At 38.7% G+C, this 19,366-nt stretch overlaps 1 protein-coding gene across 4 annotated transcripts in view; it reads left to right on the top strand.

Moving 5' to 3' along the window:
* Positions 1–19,366, top strand: part of PSPC1 (paraspeckle component 1) — a 126,593-nt gene that overhangs the window by 14,665 nt on the left and 92,562 nt on the right. For all 4 annotated transcript variants that reach the window (XR_001359364.1, XR_001359363.1, XM_005880020.2 and 1 more), the window contains exons 2-4: positions 2,316–2,617; positions 12,956–13,051; positions 16,300–16,496. Coding sequence is in view for 2 of the 4 variants with exons in the window: in XM_005880020.2 (XP_005880082.1) it covers positions 2,316–2,617; positions 12,956–13,051; positions 16,300–16,496 (595 nt within the window). In the remaining 2 variants the exon portion in view is untranslated. The remainder of the gene's footprint in view (positions 1–2,315; positions 2,618–12,955; positions 13,052–16,299; positions 16,497–19,366) is intronic.

The raw sequence follows: 19,366 nt of genomic DNA, 5'->3' as shown, positions 1-19,366 counted from the left end.
ATATTTCTCTCTCATCGATGTTTCTAACTCTCTATCTCTCTCCCTTCCTCTCTGTAAAAAATCAATAAAATATATTAAAAAAAAAAGATATTGATAAATATTGCCCTGACCGGTGTGGCTCAGTTGATTGGGCTTCGTCCTATGCATGGAAAGTTTTCCGGTTTGATTCCTGGTCTGGGCACATGACTATGTTGGGGCTGGATACCTACCTGGTAGGGGACATGCAGGAGGCAGCCCATCAGTGTGTCTCACATTGATGTTTCTCTCCTTTTCTTGTTCTCTAAAATATCAATGCAAAAAAAGATAAATATCAAAAATGCATGGACACTTTGTTGTTGTTTTTTTAAAAAAATATATTTTATTGATTTTTTACAGAGAGGAAGGGATCCACTTCCTTTATGTAGGCTGAGAATATCCGGCACTTGAAGTTGCAGGAGCCTGTGGCCAGGAGCACGTTGTTGGGGTGCCAGTCCATGCTGAGGACGGTGGAGCGAATGGGCTTCTTGATGTGCTTGCACACCCACAGTCATTTTCCTGTTCGAAATAGCAGATGGAGATGACACGGGAGCCGCTGCCCACAGCGAACTTGTTTTCATTGGGGGCCCAGCGCACACAGCGAGCAGCCCGGTTGATCCGCAGAATGACAAGGGTGGGCTTCCACGTGCAGCCCTTCAGTGTCCACACATACGCATTGCGGTCTGTGCCGCAGGTCACAATGCGGTTACTCTCAGGGGCCCAGTCAATGCCTGTCACCTGCCTGTTGTGCTCCTTGAGCTCATGCACCTTGACCCACTTGGCTCTACTCTTCTCATAGATGTGCACCTCATGGTTGTTGGGGCAGATGGCAATCTGTGTGCGGTCCTTGTTCTAGGCATGGCAGCTGATGGGCTCCATCAGGAAGCTGTGGTAGGCCATGGCTTCTCAGCTCCTCCGGGCTCCTGGCCGCGGACTCTGGGCAGTCGACATGCTGAACCGGCTCTGGGACCTGCAGCCACTTACTTCCTCGTGGGCGGCGGCTAAATATTTTTATTGATTCATTGATAGAAAGAGAGAGGAAGAGAGAGAAACATCTATGGGAGAGACACATCAATCTGCTGTCTCCTGCATGCCCTCTACTGGGGATTGAGCTCTAAACCTGGGCATGTGCCCTGTCTGGGAATTGAACCTGGGACCTCTTGGTCCATGGGACGATGCTCAATCCACTGAGCCACACTAGTCAGGCTGTATATGTTATTTCACATACCTGGTTCATTTCTTTTTATTCATCAGTCCATGACTCTGAAATGCTAAAGCTACTCTTCTCATAGATGTGCACCTCATGGTTGTTGGGGCAGATGGCAATCTGTGTGCGGTCCTTGTTCCAGGCATGGCAGCTGATGGGCTCCATCAGGAAGCTGTGGTAGGCCATGGCTTCTCAGCTCCTCCGGGCTCCTGGCCGCGGACTCTGGGCAGTCGACATGCTGAACCGGCTCTGGGACCTGCAGCCACTTACTTCCTCGTGGGCGGCGGCTAAATATTTTTATTGATTCATTGATAGAAAGAGAGAGGAAGAGAGAGAAACATCTATGGGAGAGACACATCAATCTGCTGTCTCCTGCATGCCCTCTACTGGGGATTGAGCTCTAAACCTGGGCATGTGCCCTGTGATTTCAGAGAGGAAGGGAAAAGGAGAGGGAGAGAGAGTGTCATTGATCAGCTGCCTCCTGCATGCCTCACATTGGGGATCTAGCTGCAGCCGGTACATGTGCCCTGACCGGGAATTGAACCGCGGCCTCCTAGTTCATAGGTAGACACTCAACCACTGAGCCACCATGTCTGGGCCAGTATTATTTTTTAAGGTATTTGAAATCTACATACAGTAAAATGCACAACTCTTAAGTGTATGGTTTGGTGATTTTTAAAAAAATCCTTATCTGAGGATATTTTTCCATTGATTTTTAGAGAGTGTAAGAGAGAGGGGAAGACAGAAATATCGATGTGAGAGAAACACATCAGTTGGTTGCCTCTTGCAATGGAGGTACACCTCCTGCATGCCCCCTACAGGGGATCGAGCCAGCAACCTGGGCATGTTCCCTGAATGGGAATTGAAATGTGACCTCTTAGTTCTTAGGTCTGACACTCAGTGGTCGGGCTAAAATTAATTAACTTTGAAAATTAACTTTAATTAATTTTGTGCTACCAAAATTGAAAGACAGAAATAAAGTGGTTCTATCAGTCATTTCCTAAAGCTACCGAGCGAGTCTCCCTAGAAACAAACCACTATTTTAAATTTTTTGTGTTGATATCATTAAAAAGTGATTTTTCCTCCTAAAAAGGAATCCAGAACACTGGCTGAAATTGCAAAAGCAGAGCTGGATGGCACCATTTTGAAGAGCAGACCTCTCCGAATTCGTTTTGCTACACATGGAGCAGCCCTGACTGTCAAGAACCTTTCTCCAGTTGTTTCCAATGAGCTTCTAGAGCAAGCATTTTCCCAGTTTGGTCCAGTAGAGAAAGCGGTTGTGGTTGTGGATGATCGCGGTAGAGCTACTGGAAAAGGTTTTGTAGAATTTGCAGCGAAACCTCCTGCACGAAAGGCTCTGGAAAGATGTGGTGATGGGGCATTCTTGCTAACAACGTAAGTTTTAAATATCTTGTTTTACATATGGGTTTCTTTCTGTCCTGGATTTCTGTTTCCTTATAGTTCATACTGTCTTGGCATATGGTCAGTAGGTATTGAGTAAATACTCAGTGAAGATTAATAAGGAATTTTTGTGTACCTCTAGGAATTGGGGTCATATTTTCATCTAACTTAAGTATATGGATTCATACTTGAATCTTAGGAATGTTTCAGATTATGATTTTCATTTAACTTTCTGAACATCTATTATATGCAAAGCAAAATTTTATAGAGAAGATTAATTTGGGTTAAGTTTCAAACCAATACAATAAAGCAGATATGGTGATAAAGCAAGTCACATGAATTTTTTGGTTTCCCAGTGCATGTATGCTCTTGACTGGAAGTGAACCTGGGACCCTTCAGTCTACCCCAACGCTCTATCCACTGAGACAAACGGGCTAGGGCTGATTTGGTGATTTTAGGTAATTACATTCATCTGTTTAATTCAAACTCCTATCAAGATAGAGAACATTATCACCATCCTGTGACATTTCCTTATGTTCCTTCCCATTCTCAGTTATACCTGACAGCATTTAAATTCAAGACTCCATTCCTAAAATGTACTTCACAGCATTGTTAGGTTATATGATATATTAAATACATAGTAACTATCCCTCGTTAGATACTCATTAAATATTTGCTAGTACTACTTCTATTAAGAGTAAAAAAGAAAGTGTCCATTTTGAATATCTGTAAAAATGTTGTATTCATTTGTCTTTGTAATATTAGCTTTGTAGATAGATTTTTGCATAAGTGTAGTACTTTGAAGCTGTCGTTAACATTTTAGGGATTGAATAAAGAGCTCTTATGACCTTCAAACTTTTTTTATAAGATAGTATATTTGTACTCTTATAAATGCATATAAAGACTCTTTTATATCTCTCTGGAGAGTTCTCACAACACAAAGAAAAAGAACATACAGTGGGGCCTTGACTTACGAGTTTAATTCGTTCCGTGACGGAGCAGTTACTGAGAATCGAACCTGGGACCCTTGAGTCTGCAGGCCAATGCTCTATCCACTGAGCCAAACCAATTAGGGCTGAACACTTTGTTTTTACAGTAGTTTTTAGTAATAGTAATTGGTACTTGGTCTTGAATAGTAATTATGTACAGTATTTCTTTTAATATGTAGGAGATTTTAAAATATATTGCTTGGAATAATTAGTAGTGTGTAATTTTTTATGAGCAGATAACCTTTAAGTGATGGCTTTTAATAGGACATTGGGCTTGGGGTTTTCTAGAACATTTAAAATTACTTACTTTTTATATGTTTTTATTGATTTCAGAGAGGAAAGGAGAGAGAGATAGAAACATCATGAGAATCATTGATCGACTCCCTCCTGCATGCCCCCTACAGGGGATCGAGCCAGCAACCTGGGCATGTTCCCTGAATGGGAATTGAAATGTGACCTCTTAGTTCTTAGGTCTGACACTCAGTGGTCGGGCTAAAATTAATTAACTTTGAAAATTAACTTTAATTAATTTTGTGCTACCAAAATTGAAAGACAGAAATAAAGTGGTTCTATCAGTCATTTCCTAAAGCTACCGAGCGAGTCTCCCTAGAAACAAACCACTATTTTAAATTTTTTGTGTTGATATCATTAAAAAGTGATTTTTCCTCCTAAAAAGGAATCCAGAACACTGGCTGAAATTGCAAAAGCAGAGCTGGATGGCACCATTTTGAAGAGCAGACCTCTCCGAATTCGTTTTGCTACACATGGAGCAGCCCTGACTGTCAAGAACCTTTCTCCAGTTGTTTCCAATGAGCTTCTAGAGCAAGCATTTTCCCAGTTTGGTCCAGTAGAGAAAGCGGTTGTGGTTGTGGATGATCGCGGTAGAGCTACTGGAAAAGGTTTTGTAGAATTTGCAGCGAAACCTCCTGCACGAAAGGCTCTGGAAAGATGTGGTGATGGGGCATTCTTGCTAACAACGTAAGTTTTAAATATCTTGTTTTACATATGGGTTTCTTTCTGTCCTGGATTTCTGTTTCCTTATAGTTCATACTGTCTTGGCATATGGTCAGTAGGTATTGAGTAAATACTCAGTGAAGATTAATAAGGAATTTTTGTGTACCTCTAGGAATTGGGGTCATATTTTCATCTAACTTAAGTATATGGATTCATACTTGAATCTTAGGAATGTTTCAGATTATGATTTTCATTTAACTTTCTGAACATCTATTATATGCAAAGCAAAATTTTATAGAGAAGATTAATTTGGGTTAAGTTTCAAACCAATACAATAAAGCAGATATGGTGATAAAGCAAGTCACATGAATTTTTTGGTTTCCCAGTGCATGTAAAAGTTATGTTTATACTATATTGTAGTCTATTAAGTGTGCAATAGCATTATGTCTAAAATACATACTTTAATTTAAAAATACTTTATTGCTTAAAAAAAGAAAATGCTATTGAAAAAATGGCAATGATGGTAGACTGCTGGACACAGGGTTGCCCCCAAACTTCAAATTATAAGAACACACAATATCTGTGAAGTGCAATAAAACAACTATGTCTCTATATTTAAATAATGAATGAAAGAATGACATATTCATCAACTTTATTGGGGTATAATTTACATACATCAAAATGCACTCAATTTTAAATCAATGAGTTTTAACAAATCATATATATTTACACAACGTACCATTATAAGATAAAAGAATATTTCCATCATCCAACAAAAGTTCCTTTGTGTCCTTTTGCATTTATTCCCCACTCCTTATCCCTGTCCTACACAACTATTGATCTTTCTGTTACTATAAATCAGTTTTGCCTTTTCTAATATTTCATAAAAATGAAATCATATAGTATGTACTCTTTTGTGTCTGATTTATTTTGCTTAGCATAATGTTTACGAGATTGCATTCTTGTTGTTGTATTCGTATTTTGTTCTTTTTCATGGCTGAGTTGTATTCCATCGTATGGTTATAACCACAGTTTGTCCAGTGACCTAAGGGTGGACATTCAAATTTCTTCCAAATTTTGACTATTATCAATAAAGCTATGATGAGCATTTGTGTATAAGGCTTGTGAACATTATGTTTTCATGTGGCTTGGGTAATATTTAAGAGTTAATGGCTGTATATTCACCTTTGTAAGAAACTGCCAAACCCTTCCAAAATGGTTATACCATTTAACTCTCCCACCAGCATTGAATGGGAAAGTTCTAGTTGCTCCATATCTGTATCAACAATTCATAGTATCTCTGTTTTTTAGATATTCTGAGTGTAGGTGTGTCTCATTGTGGTTTAAATTTTATATTCCTAATGATTAATGATGAGTATCTTTCATGTCCTCTTACTCTTTTCATATCTTTGGTGAAGCTTTTTTTTTTAATTGGGTGGTTTGTCTTATCGCATTAACCAATTTGGATACAGGTGTGTATTATGACTATTTCTCCCAGTCTGTGGGTTTTTAATTTTCTTCATAGTGTTCAAGAGCAGAAATTTTTATATTTTTTGAAGTCTAATTTATCAAATATATTCTTTTATGGTTTGTTTGTGCTTTTTGTAATGTTGTATGAAATCATTGCCTTTCCTAAGGTAGGTAATAAAGCATCTCTCGTGTTTTCTTGATAGATTTTATAGCTTTTTTTACTTATACCTGTGATCCATTTGGAGTATGATATAAGGTAACAATTCATTTTTTTTCATATAGATACCCATTTGTTCCAACACCATTAATTGTAAAGAGTATTTCTTCTTTTTTACCTTTTACCTCTATCAAAAGTCTGGAAAAGAAAACCTGCACTCTTTTCTCTTTCCTTGACCTGTACTGTACTTTCTTTAGCCTAAGCTTTGAAATCGGGTAGTATCATCCAACTTTATTGTTTTTCAAATTTTTTCTGGTTATCATTTTTTCTTTTTATAACCTTACTGTGTTTTAAAATCAGTTTGTCAATTAAACATCCTACTGGGCCCTTTTTTTTTTTTATTCTTACCCAAAGAGTGAGGATATTTTTTCCATTGCTTTTAGACAGAGTGAAAGGGAAGGAGGAGAGAGAGAGAGACAGAGACATTCATGTGACATCTATTGGTTGCCTCCCACAAGCACTCCAGAGGGGGCGGGGGGCGGGGATTGGACCTCCAATACTCCCATATGCAGGCTGACACTAACCACTGAACTGGGCAGCCAGGGCTCTCCTGGGCTTTTGATTATAATTACATTGAGTCTACAGCTCATTTGGGGAAAACTGACATTTTCACAGTATTGACATTTTCTAATCCATGAATATGGTATATCTCTCCATTTACTTAAAATTAATTTTATGTAATTAAAAAGGTCATTATACCTGTTGCTAAATTAACATGCCTTTCAGTTTGCCATTGAAGTTCTTTTTTTTTAATTTCTAGAAAAATGATCTTATATGTAATAATATTACATGCAATAAACATTAATATTTCAAGAATAAAAGGATTTTAAGTATAATAATATTACCAGAACTATACTAACATAGTATGATATCACAAAAATTGTAGGAAATATTAAAAATCTGCAAATAACAGGATTACTTCTATTATATTCTAGGATATTTTTTCCCACTCTGGCTCTATTTTTGTTCATCAGTTTATGTTGTCCATTATATTCCACAAATGAGTGAGATCATATGATATTTATCTTTCTCCCACTGGCTTATTTCACTTAGCATGATGCTTTTAAAGTCTATTTTTTTTGGATATGAGTATTGCTACTCCAATTTTTTTAAAAAAATATATATTTTATTGATTTTTTACAGAGAGGAAGGGAGAGGGATAGAGAGTTAGAAACATCGATCAGCTGCCTCCTGCACACCCGCTACTGGGGATGTGCCCACAACCAAGGTACATGCCCTTGACCGGAATCGAACCTGGGACCCTTGAGTCACCAGGCTGATGCTCTATCCACTGAGCCAAACCAGTTAGGGCTCCAGTTTTTTTTTCTTTTCCATTTGCATGGAAAATTTTTTCCATCCCTTCACTTGCATCCTGTGTGTGTCTTTTGTTTTGAGGTGGGTCTCTTGTAGACAGCATATAGTTGGGCCTTTTTTTGTATCCATTCAGCTACCCTATATCTTTTGATTGGAGCATTTAATCCATTTACATTTAGGGTTATTATTGAGAGGTACTTATTTGTAGCCATTTTAATTTTGTATGGCTAGGTAAATATATAGGTATATATTTATACCTATTTTAATGTATTTTATTGGTTTCAAAGAGGAAGGGGGAGAGAGAAACATCAGTGATGAGAGAGAATCATTGATCTGTTGCCTCCTGTACACCCCGTACTGGGGATCCAGCCCTCAACCCAGGCATGTACCCTTGACCAGAATCGAACCTGGGACCCTTCAGTCTGCAGGTTGACACTCTATCCACTGAGCCAGACAAGGGTGTAGGAATTGGTAAATATTTAACAAGTTCTTACAGGTAGCTTTTAGAATAATTGAAAAATAGTTTTAATGGAATGGGCAAGGTATTGAATATTTTATTATCTGTTAGGTAATAATCATGATCTCTTAGATTTCCATAACAACACTGGCTATTATTTGTCCCATGTTTCCGGTGAGAAAATTAGGCCAGAGATGTTAAGTAATTTGCTTAAGAAGATTGCTCAGCTAATAAGTGGTGAAGTTTAGTCTGATGCTAATTTTTTTTTTTTTTATAAATTGAAAAAAATGTTTTTATTGATTTCAGAGAGAGGAAGGAAGAGGGAGAGATAGAAACATCTATGAGAGAACCATTGATTGGCTGCCTCCTGCATGCCCTCTAATGTGGATTGAGCTTGCAACCCAAGCATATGTCCTCACTGGGAATCTAACCTTGACTTCCTGGTTCATAGGTCAGCACTCAACCACTGGGCTCTACCGGTGCAAATTCTTGCCTTTAAAAAAATTTATTTTTATTGATTTCAGAGAGGAAGGGAGATAGAGAGATAGAAACAAAAATGATGAGAGAGAATCACTGATTGGCTGCCTCCTGCATGCCCCCCACTGTGGGGGATCGAGTCTGCAACCTGGGCACCTGCCCCTGGCCGCAATGGAACTTGGGACCCTTTAGTCCTCAGGCGGATGCTTATCCACTGAGCCAAACTGGCGAGGGCAAATTCTTGCTTTTTATATTGTGCTACAAGTGGAGTTGTTTATTCTTACTGTGACTCCATGCTCAGGAACTTTGTTGTTAGTTAAACCTTCTCATGGAATTCAGGATGCTGTTTTCTCGGCTGCTAGATTAGTGGGTCTCAGTTAAAGTGTCACTTCATGGAGAGGATTTCCTGACTGCCTTATCTAAAGTGTGTTCCCTCTGTTATTCTTTCTAATAGCTCTTAAAATGATTATTTTGCTTACAATCTTTTATCTCTTAGAAGACTTTAGGGATTATTTTGTTTACCCTTATATTCCTGGCCCCAAGTACAGTCTTGGTACTTACTAGGTAATGAATTATTTATTGATGAACTGACTGAATCTCAGACATCTGAGTTAAATCAAGTGATTTGGTTATTAAATGTAGACATATTGTGTAATCAAAATTTCTCTTAAATTTCTTTAAATTGTCTTAAAATGCTGTATATTACAAATGGTTTATGTATTTATACAGTATATATAATTAACATATGCAAAAGTATGTACTTATGCTCTTTTGAAATTACAAGAGGCAGAAAAATGGGGAGGGGGAGGAAGGAAAATTAAACACCTTTATTTCTGATAATAAGGGTGTATCCACATTGTTAAACATTAGAATCTCACCTAGACCATTAGAGATGCTCATGCCTAGAATTGCACAGGAATGATAGGTGCTCAATAGTTAAATTTTTCTCTTTCTAGCTTTTAAAATTTTTGAAATGATTATTGCAGGTTAAATTAAATGAAAATTCCAGAGAGGGGAACAAAAATAGGTTTACAGTTGATTGTATAGAAAATAATTAAATAATAATGCAATTGTAGACTTAATTTTGCCCCACCCTGTATAATGGTCTATTTTCCAGCTGATACTTAAAAATAATGTTTGGCTCAGAGTATAGAGCGTTGTTGGACTGCAGATTGAAGGGTTTCAGGTTTGATTCAGGTCAAGGGCACATGCCCGTCTAGCAGGCTCGATTCCCAGTAGGAGGCGTGCAGGAGGCAGTCGATTAATGATTCTCATCATTGATGTTTCTATCTCTCCCTCTCCTTTCCTCACAAAAAATATATATAAATAATAATGTTGGTGTTGCTTCCCTAAAAGCAGAAAATGTGACTCTGCCCTGGTGGCTTAGCTGATTAGAGTGTCGTCTTGTATACCAAAGGGTTGTGGGTTTGATTCCCGGTCAAGGGCACAGGTCTAGATTTTGGGTTCCATCACTGGTTGGAGGCAGTCAATAGATGCTTCTTCCCTGCTTTCTCTCTCTTTCTCTCAAAATCAATAAAAACATACCCTTAGGTGAGGACTAAAAAGAAAAATGCAAAAAAAATGTGTCCATTTCAGTTTTGGTTAGGAGAAGAAATTTTCTCTTTAAAACAACCCTTTAATGGTATTGACATTGACTAATTGTTAGCATCTGCCACATTCCCCCCCCCCACCCCCATACTATATATACACTCAAATCTTGCTTGCAAATTCATTTGTTAATCAGCTACAGATTTCATACTATACCCCTGAATACAGTACTTGGCATGTGTCTCCTGAGAATATTCTCTCATAAAGCTACAATATCATTATCACACTGAGGAAATTTAACATTTATTCAGTATTGTTATCTAACATATAGTCTATATTTGAAATTTCCCTACTGCATAGTAATATTCTTTGTAACTTTTTTCAGTCTAGTAATCAAATTGAATTTAGTTGTCATTTTTCTTTATCTGTAATAGTTCTCCAAATGACAAAATGTCAGTGCCAGGACATTGGCACTTTAAAAGAAATTTTTTTTTCTAATTTTTATTTCTTAAAGTGGGGCAAAAGTAAGTTTACATCAAGCTTCTTAAGGTATTCCTTTCTCTTTTTAAAATTTATTTCAGAGAAGAAGAAAGAGGGAGAGAGAGAAAGAAACATCAATGATGAGAGAGAATCATTGATCGGCTGCCTTCTGCATGCCCCCACTGGGGATTGAGCCCGAAACCCAGGCATGTTCCCTGACAAGGAACCATGACCTCTTGGTTCATAGGTCGATGGTCAACCACTGAGCCACATCAGCTGGGTAGGACATTGGCATTTTTGAAGAGTTCAGGACAGTTTTTTTCAGAATGTGCTTCAGTTTGTTGTTTTCTTTTAAGCTTTAAGAGTTTATACTTACTCTTTTTTTGTTTTGTTTGTTTTATAGGAAGATTTCAAGACATTTTTAGACTTTCTCCTTTATATCACTACTTATTTTATTACCTTTGGGCTTTATTTATTTATTTATGGTAAATCCAAGAACAGCTTTTTTAAAAAATTGCTTTTTTAAAGATTTTTAAAAATTGATTTTTAGAGGGAGAGGCAGGAGAGAGAGAAACATTGATATGAGAGAGAACCATCTATCGGCTGTCTTTGTATGCCCCCTATCAGGGATCAAGCCCATATTGATGTAGCTCAAATCCTTCTTATGTGTCCTATTAATCTATTTGCTATATATTTGTCCCTTTCATTTTTTAAATTTTTTTTTGAGAAAGAATTTATTACCTCTTCCTAATATACCAATTCTCCTTCAACTCCTAGGGCTTTCTTTTAACTCAGGAGAGACATTTGTGGCTAAGTATTTTGTTTTTGTTAGTCCTCGTCCGAAGATATTTTTTTCATTGCTTTTTTAGAGAGAGAAGGAGGAAGGAAAGGAGGCAGGGAGTGGGGAGAGAGAAAGAGAAACAATGTGAGAAAGACACATCTATTGGTTGCCTCCCTCAGGAGCCCCGACTGGAAACAGGGATTAAATCTGCAACCCAGGTATGTGCCCCTGACTGGGAATTGAACCCTTGACCCTTTGGTGCTGACGCTCTAACCATAGAGCCACACTGGCCAGGCAGGGCGTGCTGGATATTTAAATCACTTTTAATTAGTAATTAAAGAAAGACAAACTTAAAAAAAAATCTGTTATGTTGGTAAATATTTAAAAATGCACAGTGAATGAAAGTGATGTCACATGAGCGTTTTTTTAAAAGAATATATTTTATTGATTTTTTACAGAGAAGAAGGAAGAGGGATAGAGAGTTAGAAACATCGATGAGAGAGATTGATCAGCTGCCTCCTGCATGCCCCCCAGTGGGGATGTGCCCGCAACCAAGGTACATGCCCTTGACCGGAATCGAACCTGGGACCCTTGAGTCCACAGGCCGACGCTCTATCCACTGAGCCAAACCGGTTCGGCCACATGAGCGTTTTTATAACTCCTGGTGCTAATGGAAATTGGTTATTTTGCTTTTTGGAAGGCATTTTGCTACTGGGTATAAAAACCAGGGTCTGGGCTGGGGAGAAGACTGCAACTGAGATTGTGCCCTTGATGGAAACCAAACCTGGGACCCTTTGGTCCACAGGCTGATGCTCTATCCACTGAGCCAAACCCGCTACGAGTCTTTTTTTTTTTATCACTTGAGATATGCTTCCATTGATTTTAGAGATAGAGAAAGGGAGAGGGAGAGAGAGAAACATTTAGTTTTCTTCTGTATGCATACCTGACCAGGGATTGAACCCACAATTTGGGTATGTGCCCTGACTAGGAATTGAACCTGTGACCCTCCATTGCATGGGACAACACTCCAACCAATTGAGTCTCACCAGCCAAGGCAAAAAATTTTTCAATTAGAGTTTACATTATTTTCTACTCTTTTTGATTTCCTCTTCCCCTTATCTTGCTCCTTGAATATGTTGTATCTTCTGACTCCCTCTCCTTCCCCTATGCCTGGCTGATACCTTTTAGGTCTCATTTTATGTTTTAGAAAGACTTTTCTGAAGAAGACTGGTTAAACACAGAGGCTATGAGAGGTAGGCAGAGATGGGAGTTTGAGGTCGTGGGAAATGGGAACATGATACCATATACATAAAACATGAATTAAGTATTCATTCCTATTCTTATCCTTCATACTTTCTAAAGGTTAACTATATGTTCATAAAGGTTCATAGTGGGTTTACTTCTCTGTCATCTTAAATAGACTCTGTGCTCTAGAAACAAGCATTCATCTTTGTCTGACTCTGTTGTTCATCTGTGTCTGGTGCAGCAAATGGTAATTGATTTTTTGAGTATATATGCTAAGTTCTGAGAAATTTATCTTGAGAGACAGTTTCCAAGTATATATCTTGGAATTATAAAACATTGCTAAGCGAATGTTAATTTTAGACACTGTATTAATCCTTGTTAATGCTCTTTACCTGTCCAGGACCCCACGTCCTGTCATTGTGGAGCCAATGGAGCAGTTTGATGATGAAGATGGCTTGCCAGAGAAGCTAATGCAGAAAACTCAACAATATCATAAGTAAGATTGTGTAATAAAGATATTTTACATATGTGCCATCTAGGCTATTTATTACATCACATTTGTTTTCAAATATTGTTCGATTAGAAGCTATTCTCTTTAGTCATATAATCTGGTTATTAGAGTGGTCTAATAATTCCAGGTTTACATGGAATGCTAGTTTTCTTTGTATATGGGTAAAACATTAAGTTAATACTTAGAAAAGTCCCTACTTTTATAATGGTCTGTGATGGGTTGGTATATTGGCAGTGTTTATGTTAGAGAAACAATGAATTCTAGATTTATGAGAATATTTCTTTAATTAGTATACTTCAGGTATGTTATTAGTTAAAAAGGAGATTTTTTGGGAGGTAGAGTTGGGGCGGTCCCAGATAAATAACTTGACACATTTGATCTCTTGTTAGAGATTTAAAAGAAAATTAGCTTATTGTTAAAATATTGTATATTATTTTATCAGTTGCTTTTCAGTCAGTATGATGCAACTTTTAAAAAAAATTTAAATATATTTTTATTGATTTCAGAGAAGAAGGGAGAGGGAGAGAGAGATAGAAACATCAGTGATGAGAGAGAATCATTGATTGGCTGCCTCTTGCACTCCCCACACTGAGGATCAAGCCTGTAACCCGGGCATGTACCCTCACTGGGAACCAAACGGTGATCTCCTGATTCATAGGTCAACATTCAACCACGGAGCCACAATGGCTGGGCTGATGCATATGTAAATTGCTATGTAAATACATTTAAAAAAAATATATTTTATTGATTTTTTACAGAGAGGAAAGGAGAGGGATAGAGAGTTGGAAACATTGATGAGAGAGAAACATCAATCAGCTGCCTCCTGCACACCTCCCACTGGGGATGTGCCTGCAACCAAGGTACACGCCCTTGACCGGAATTGAACCCGGGACCCTTCAGTCCGCAGGCCGACGCTCTATCCACTGAGCCAAACCGGTCAGGGCTGTATAAATACATTTTAACCAGTCAGTTGTTTATTATAATAAATAAAGCTGTAACATGAATTGAACAAATATTGGAATATCTTGGTGCCAGGCGCTGCAACTTTGCACTGTTACTGCTCTCATGCTGCTTACTTTTCAGGTGGTGGAGATACATGATAAGTAATGAACCGAAGAATAGAAAATAAGAACATGAAAACACACATAAAAACACCCTTGCCAGTGTGGCTCAGTTGGTTGAGCTTCGTCCTGTGCACCAAAAGATTGCTAGTTCCATTCCCAATTAGGTGCCTATGAGAGGCAACCGATCGATGTTTCTCACATCGATATTTCTCTCTCCCTCTTTCTCTAAAATCAATTTTAAAAAACACACCAAAAAACCTGTAAAACCAAATAATGAACTAAAGATTATAAAACATCTATTAAGTAGTGAGAGATACTATTTAATTTACTGTTTTAAAGAAATCAGTATTATTATTTTAATAATTTTTTAAATTTATTTTTAGACAAAGAGGAAGTGAGAGGGATAGAGACATAGAAACATCATTGATCAGCTCCCTACTGCATGCCCCCTACATGGCATTGAGCTTGCAACCATGCATGTGTCCTGACAGGAAATTGAACCATGACCTCCTGGTTTATGGGTTGATGCTCAACTATTGAGCAGCACCAGCTGGGCAGAAGTACTATTTAAAGAACTACTTAGAGCCTTGCCAATGTGGCAGCTGATCAATGATTCTCTCTCATCACTGTTGTTTCTATCTCTCTCTTCCTCTCCCTTTTTAAAATAAGTTGATTGATACAGCCAAATGGTTCGCCAATAATTTTATACCAATTTATACTTATTGATGTATATTTAAAAGTATTTTTCTTCATGATAATTGGGTGTTAGGATTTTAAGATTTAATAGTCTGTTCAAAATACTATTTTTTGCCTCTTATTTTAATTGGCATTTTTTTATTTTAGTGTAGTTGAATGTTTTTCATTTCACTTGATTCAAATGATATATAGTGCTTGCTATATGCCTAGTGATGAAGATGTATCAGAGAACAAAATAGACTAGAAATTCATGCTGTGAGGGGTGGTAAAATGGGTAACCAATAATATAAGTAAAACAAATATGGTGACAAAGACTGGGAAAAGTGGGTGCTAGGGAGCAGAGGCGTGTGGCTTTGTTTTGTTCGTTTGTTTGTTTGTTAATCCTCACCAGAGGATACTTTTTCCGGAGAGAGAGAGACATTGAAGTGAGAGAGACACATCTATTGGTTGCCTCCCACATGCGCCCTGTAGATTGAACCTGCAACCCAGGTTCGTGCCTGGGAATCAAACCTGGGACCCTTTGGTGGAATGACCAGTTGCCATGATCAGGTTAAGGTGGGTGCCAGCGGGGGCCCCCGATCGCCCCGCTGGTCACTCCACAGGTTGGCCCTGATCGCAGGCCAGGCCAGGCCTAGGGACCGTACCCATGCACGAATTTCGTGCACCGGGCCTCTAGTAAATAATAAATGTATGCATTGTGGTACAGCTGTTAACAGACATTTCATGTCTTTATTGAGTTCACAGAATAGCAAGGAAAACGAGTATTGAACAAATAACTACAATTGTAGTATGTTAGGTATTTATATTTTGGCCTAGCCAGTTAGCCTGGCACATAAAATTTAGTAAGCTTGCCCTGACTGGTTTGGCTCAGTGGATACAGTATGGGCCTGAGGACTGAGGGGTCCCAGGTTCGATTCCGGTCAAGGGAATGTATCCTGGTTGCGGGCATGTCCCCAGTGGGGCATGTGCCGGAGGCAGCTGATTGATGTTTCTCTTTCATCGATGTTTCTAACTCTCTATCCCTCTCCCTTCGTCTATGAAAAATCAATAAAATATATTTTTAAAAAAATTTAGTAATATCTTACATGCTTTTACTACTATCCCTAAAAGTTACTACTTAAAAGGGGAAAATAAATTGATTCCAGACAATTAACTTAGGACACATTGGCTTCATATGTTGCAGATTCATTATGTAAAATTGTTTGTTGAATGAATACTAGAAAGACCTTAATGTAGGTGATTATTAGGGGAGTACAGGTTTAGTATCCTATTGCATAGCTTTGAATTCTGATTCCATTATTATTGCGGCATTCTTGGGTAGTTTCTCAAAATCAGGCTTTTAAAAATCTGCATCACAGTGTTTTCCTGACAGTGCCGTGAATATTGTGAGTGCTCAGTAAATGATGCTCTTTTATTTTTAGCTGTTTTACCTTTTAAACATACACTTCTGTATGTTTTTAACTGTAAACGTAGGGAAAGAGAACAGCCACCACGTTTTGCTCAACCTGGGACATTTGAATTTGAGTATGCATCTAGATGGAAGGCTCTTGACGAAATGGAGAAGCAGCAGCGTGAGCAGGTCGACAGAAACATCAGAGAAGCCAAAGAGAAGCTGGAGGCAGAAATGGAAGCAGCCAGGCATGAGCACCAGTTGATGTTGATGAGACAAGGTAAGGTGGGTTCATGTAGATGGGTTTTTTTTTTTCTTAAGGCTTATTTATAGTTCCCAGTAACAGCTATTACTATTTAAATTGCTACTTAGTTTAGAGACAGTTGGAACTCAACATATTAGAAACAACATTCTCCCTTTTCCGAGAGAATGTCCTTATAAAAAAATACATTTTTCCTACACAAGTAGTGTTGGAGGTAATTAAGGCTGCTGTTAAATTTTGCTCGTAGAAAGTACATGATTCTGCTGACAAAAATCAGGAAAGTAGATAATTTTTGGTACATAGATAATGTTATAAAGATTGTTTTTTGTTTGTTTTATTTTTGTGTAAGGAATTATGCCAAATGTTGGCTACTTAAGATTATTACCACATGTGAAAAGATTACAAATGAATATTCTTTGACAGAGATAAAAAAAAATTCATGCCCTAGACGTTTGGCTCAGTGGATAGAACGTCGGCCTGTGGACTGAAGGGTCCCAGGTTCAATTCCGGTCAAGGGCACATGCCCGGGTTGTGGGCTCTATTCCCAGTAGGGGTCGTGCAGGAGGTAGATGATCAGTGATATTCTCTCATTGATGTTTCTCTGCGCCCTCAATAAAATTATTTTTTTTAAATTGAAAAGATTCATGTGTACTGGTGGATATGATTTAGGAAGACTATTAAACACTAGAGACAAAGCTAACTGAATTTCTAAGAGCAGTCATAATTTACTGGTCAAATTTACTGGACATTCATACACTTGCGGGGGGGGGAGGGCACGGTCCTCAGCCCGCCCTGCGCCCTCTTACAGTCCAGGACCCCTCGGGGTCCTTAGCACTGCCACAGAGGCAAGAGAGGCTTCTGCTGCGCTCGCCAGCTGTGAGCCCGGCTTTTGTCTGAGCGGTGCTCCTCCTGTGGGAGTGCACTGAACACTAGGGGGCAGCTCCTATATTGAGCGTCTGCCCCCTGATGGTCAGTGTGCGTCATGGTGACCAGTTGTTCAGCCGTTTGGTTGATTTGCATATTAGCCTTTTATTATATAGAAAGCCTAATATGCAAAATGTCCCCTCGGGAGTTCGACTGACCGGGAGTTCGATCACTCGCTATGATGTGTGCTCACCACCTGGAGGCAGCGCGGGATGAAGGAAGGCCCCGGGTGGCAGCTGGCAGCCTGGGAAGCAAGGCCACAGCCGTCAGCCGTTAGGGACCCTACCCTGCATGAATTTCGTGCACAACCTCTAGTGTAATTATATAACTCTCAGTGGAGAGCGTTAACCCTGCCATGCATTTTGCTATTACTCTCCACTCTTGTACCACTGGACTTTTTTGACTATGTTAATACTATTTTTGTATGCATTTGTACTGATAAATCAAGTAATAGAAGTACATTTCTTTCCTTTAAATGATATCTTTTGGTTCCTGGTTACCGAAGCAAAAAGAACAACAAAATAGGCATATTTAGCTCCTCCTCCTCTCTTTTCCCCTTTACTTCTATTAATTTTGTTTCCAATTTATGTAGATTTATTACATTGACTTAATTTTTAAAAATTTTAAAGGTGACTTTTTTAATTTGTGAGAACCTTTAAGTTCTAATCTCTTTAATCAGTTTTTAATTATATGATACAGTGTTACCAACTCTAGTCACCATGTTATAGATTAAATCCGCAGACCTCACTCATCTTTTAGCTGAAAGTTTGTGGCAACCACTTTTGTACTCTATTGTTTCTATGAGTTTGACTTATTTTAGATTCCAGACTTGTTATGCCATGTAGTGTTTTTCTCTGGCTTATTTCACTGAGCATAATGCCCTCAGGTTCATCCTTATTGTTTCAAATGGCAGGATATCAGCATTTATAAAAATTTGCTAAGATTGCTCTTACTTGTCTGGCTCAGTTGAGCATCATCCCCTGCACCAGAACGTCACCTGTTCTTTTCCTGGTCAGTGTAAATGCCCAGGTTGCAGGCATGATCCCCAGTAGGGGGCATGCAGGAGGCAGCCATTTGCTGTTTCTTTCTCCTTCTCTCTCTCAGATCAATAAAAACATATTAAAAAACATTTGTTAAGATACATGTATTTCTAGTGGCTGAATAATACTCCATTATGTGTATGTATATGCATATCTATATTTTTTATATTGTATATATAGGTGTGTATGTGTTTGTCTATATATACAGTGGGGCCTTGACTTACGAGTGTCCCGACTAACGAGTTTTTCAAGATACGAGCCGTCTCTCGGCTGATTTTTTGCTTTGAGTTGTGAGCTAAAATTCGGGTTACGAGCCAGCTTCAGATACCCCACCGCTAGTTGGCGCAGTGAACATCACAGTGAACGCCACAACATCAGCCCAGCATCACATGTCTCACTCGTTCACTTTAAGCGGTTAGCTCTTAGTTGAAGCATCAGTGTTGTGCTCGCATTTGTGCTTGCAGATATTTTGCAAAACTTCGTTTTTTCAACCATGGATCTGAAGAAAGTAAGTGGGAAGGACAGTGCTGAGAAGAAGAAGCGGATGATGTACATTGAATTAAAGAAAGAAATTATCGAAAAACATGACCAAGGTGTGCGTGTAATCTACTTGACAAAGCAGTACAAGTGTAGCACTTCTACGATCTGCACCATACTGAAGTAGAAGGAGTCGATACAGGCTACAACTACAGCCAAGGGCGTTAAAATAATTTCTAAACAGCGGACATCTATCCATGAAAATATGGAGAAGCTGCTAATGGTGTGGTTAACGGAGAAGCATCTCGCAGGAGGTACTGTGACGAAGGCTATAACCTGCGAGAAGGCATGAGCTTATTTATGCTAATTTGCTGCAGCAGACCCCAGGCACATCAATGGACGAGGCATCAGGCGAGCCGTTTAAAGCCAGTCGGGGCTGGTTCGAAA

Source organism: Myotis brandtii, unplaced genomic scaffold, assembly GCF_000412655.1.
Source record: "Myotis brandtii unplaced genomic scaffold, ASM41265v1 scaffold62, whole genome shotgun sequence".
NCBI lineage: Eukaryota > Metazoa > Chordata > Mammalia > Chiroptera > Vespertilionidae > Myotis > Myotis brandtii.
The sequence above is the reverse complement of the archived record's forward strand: the minus strand, read 5'-3'. Positions and strand labels throughout refer to the sequence as shown.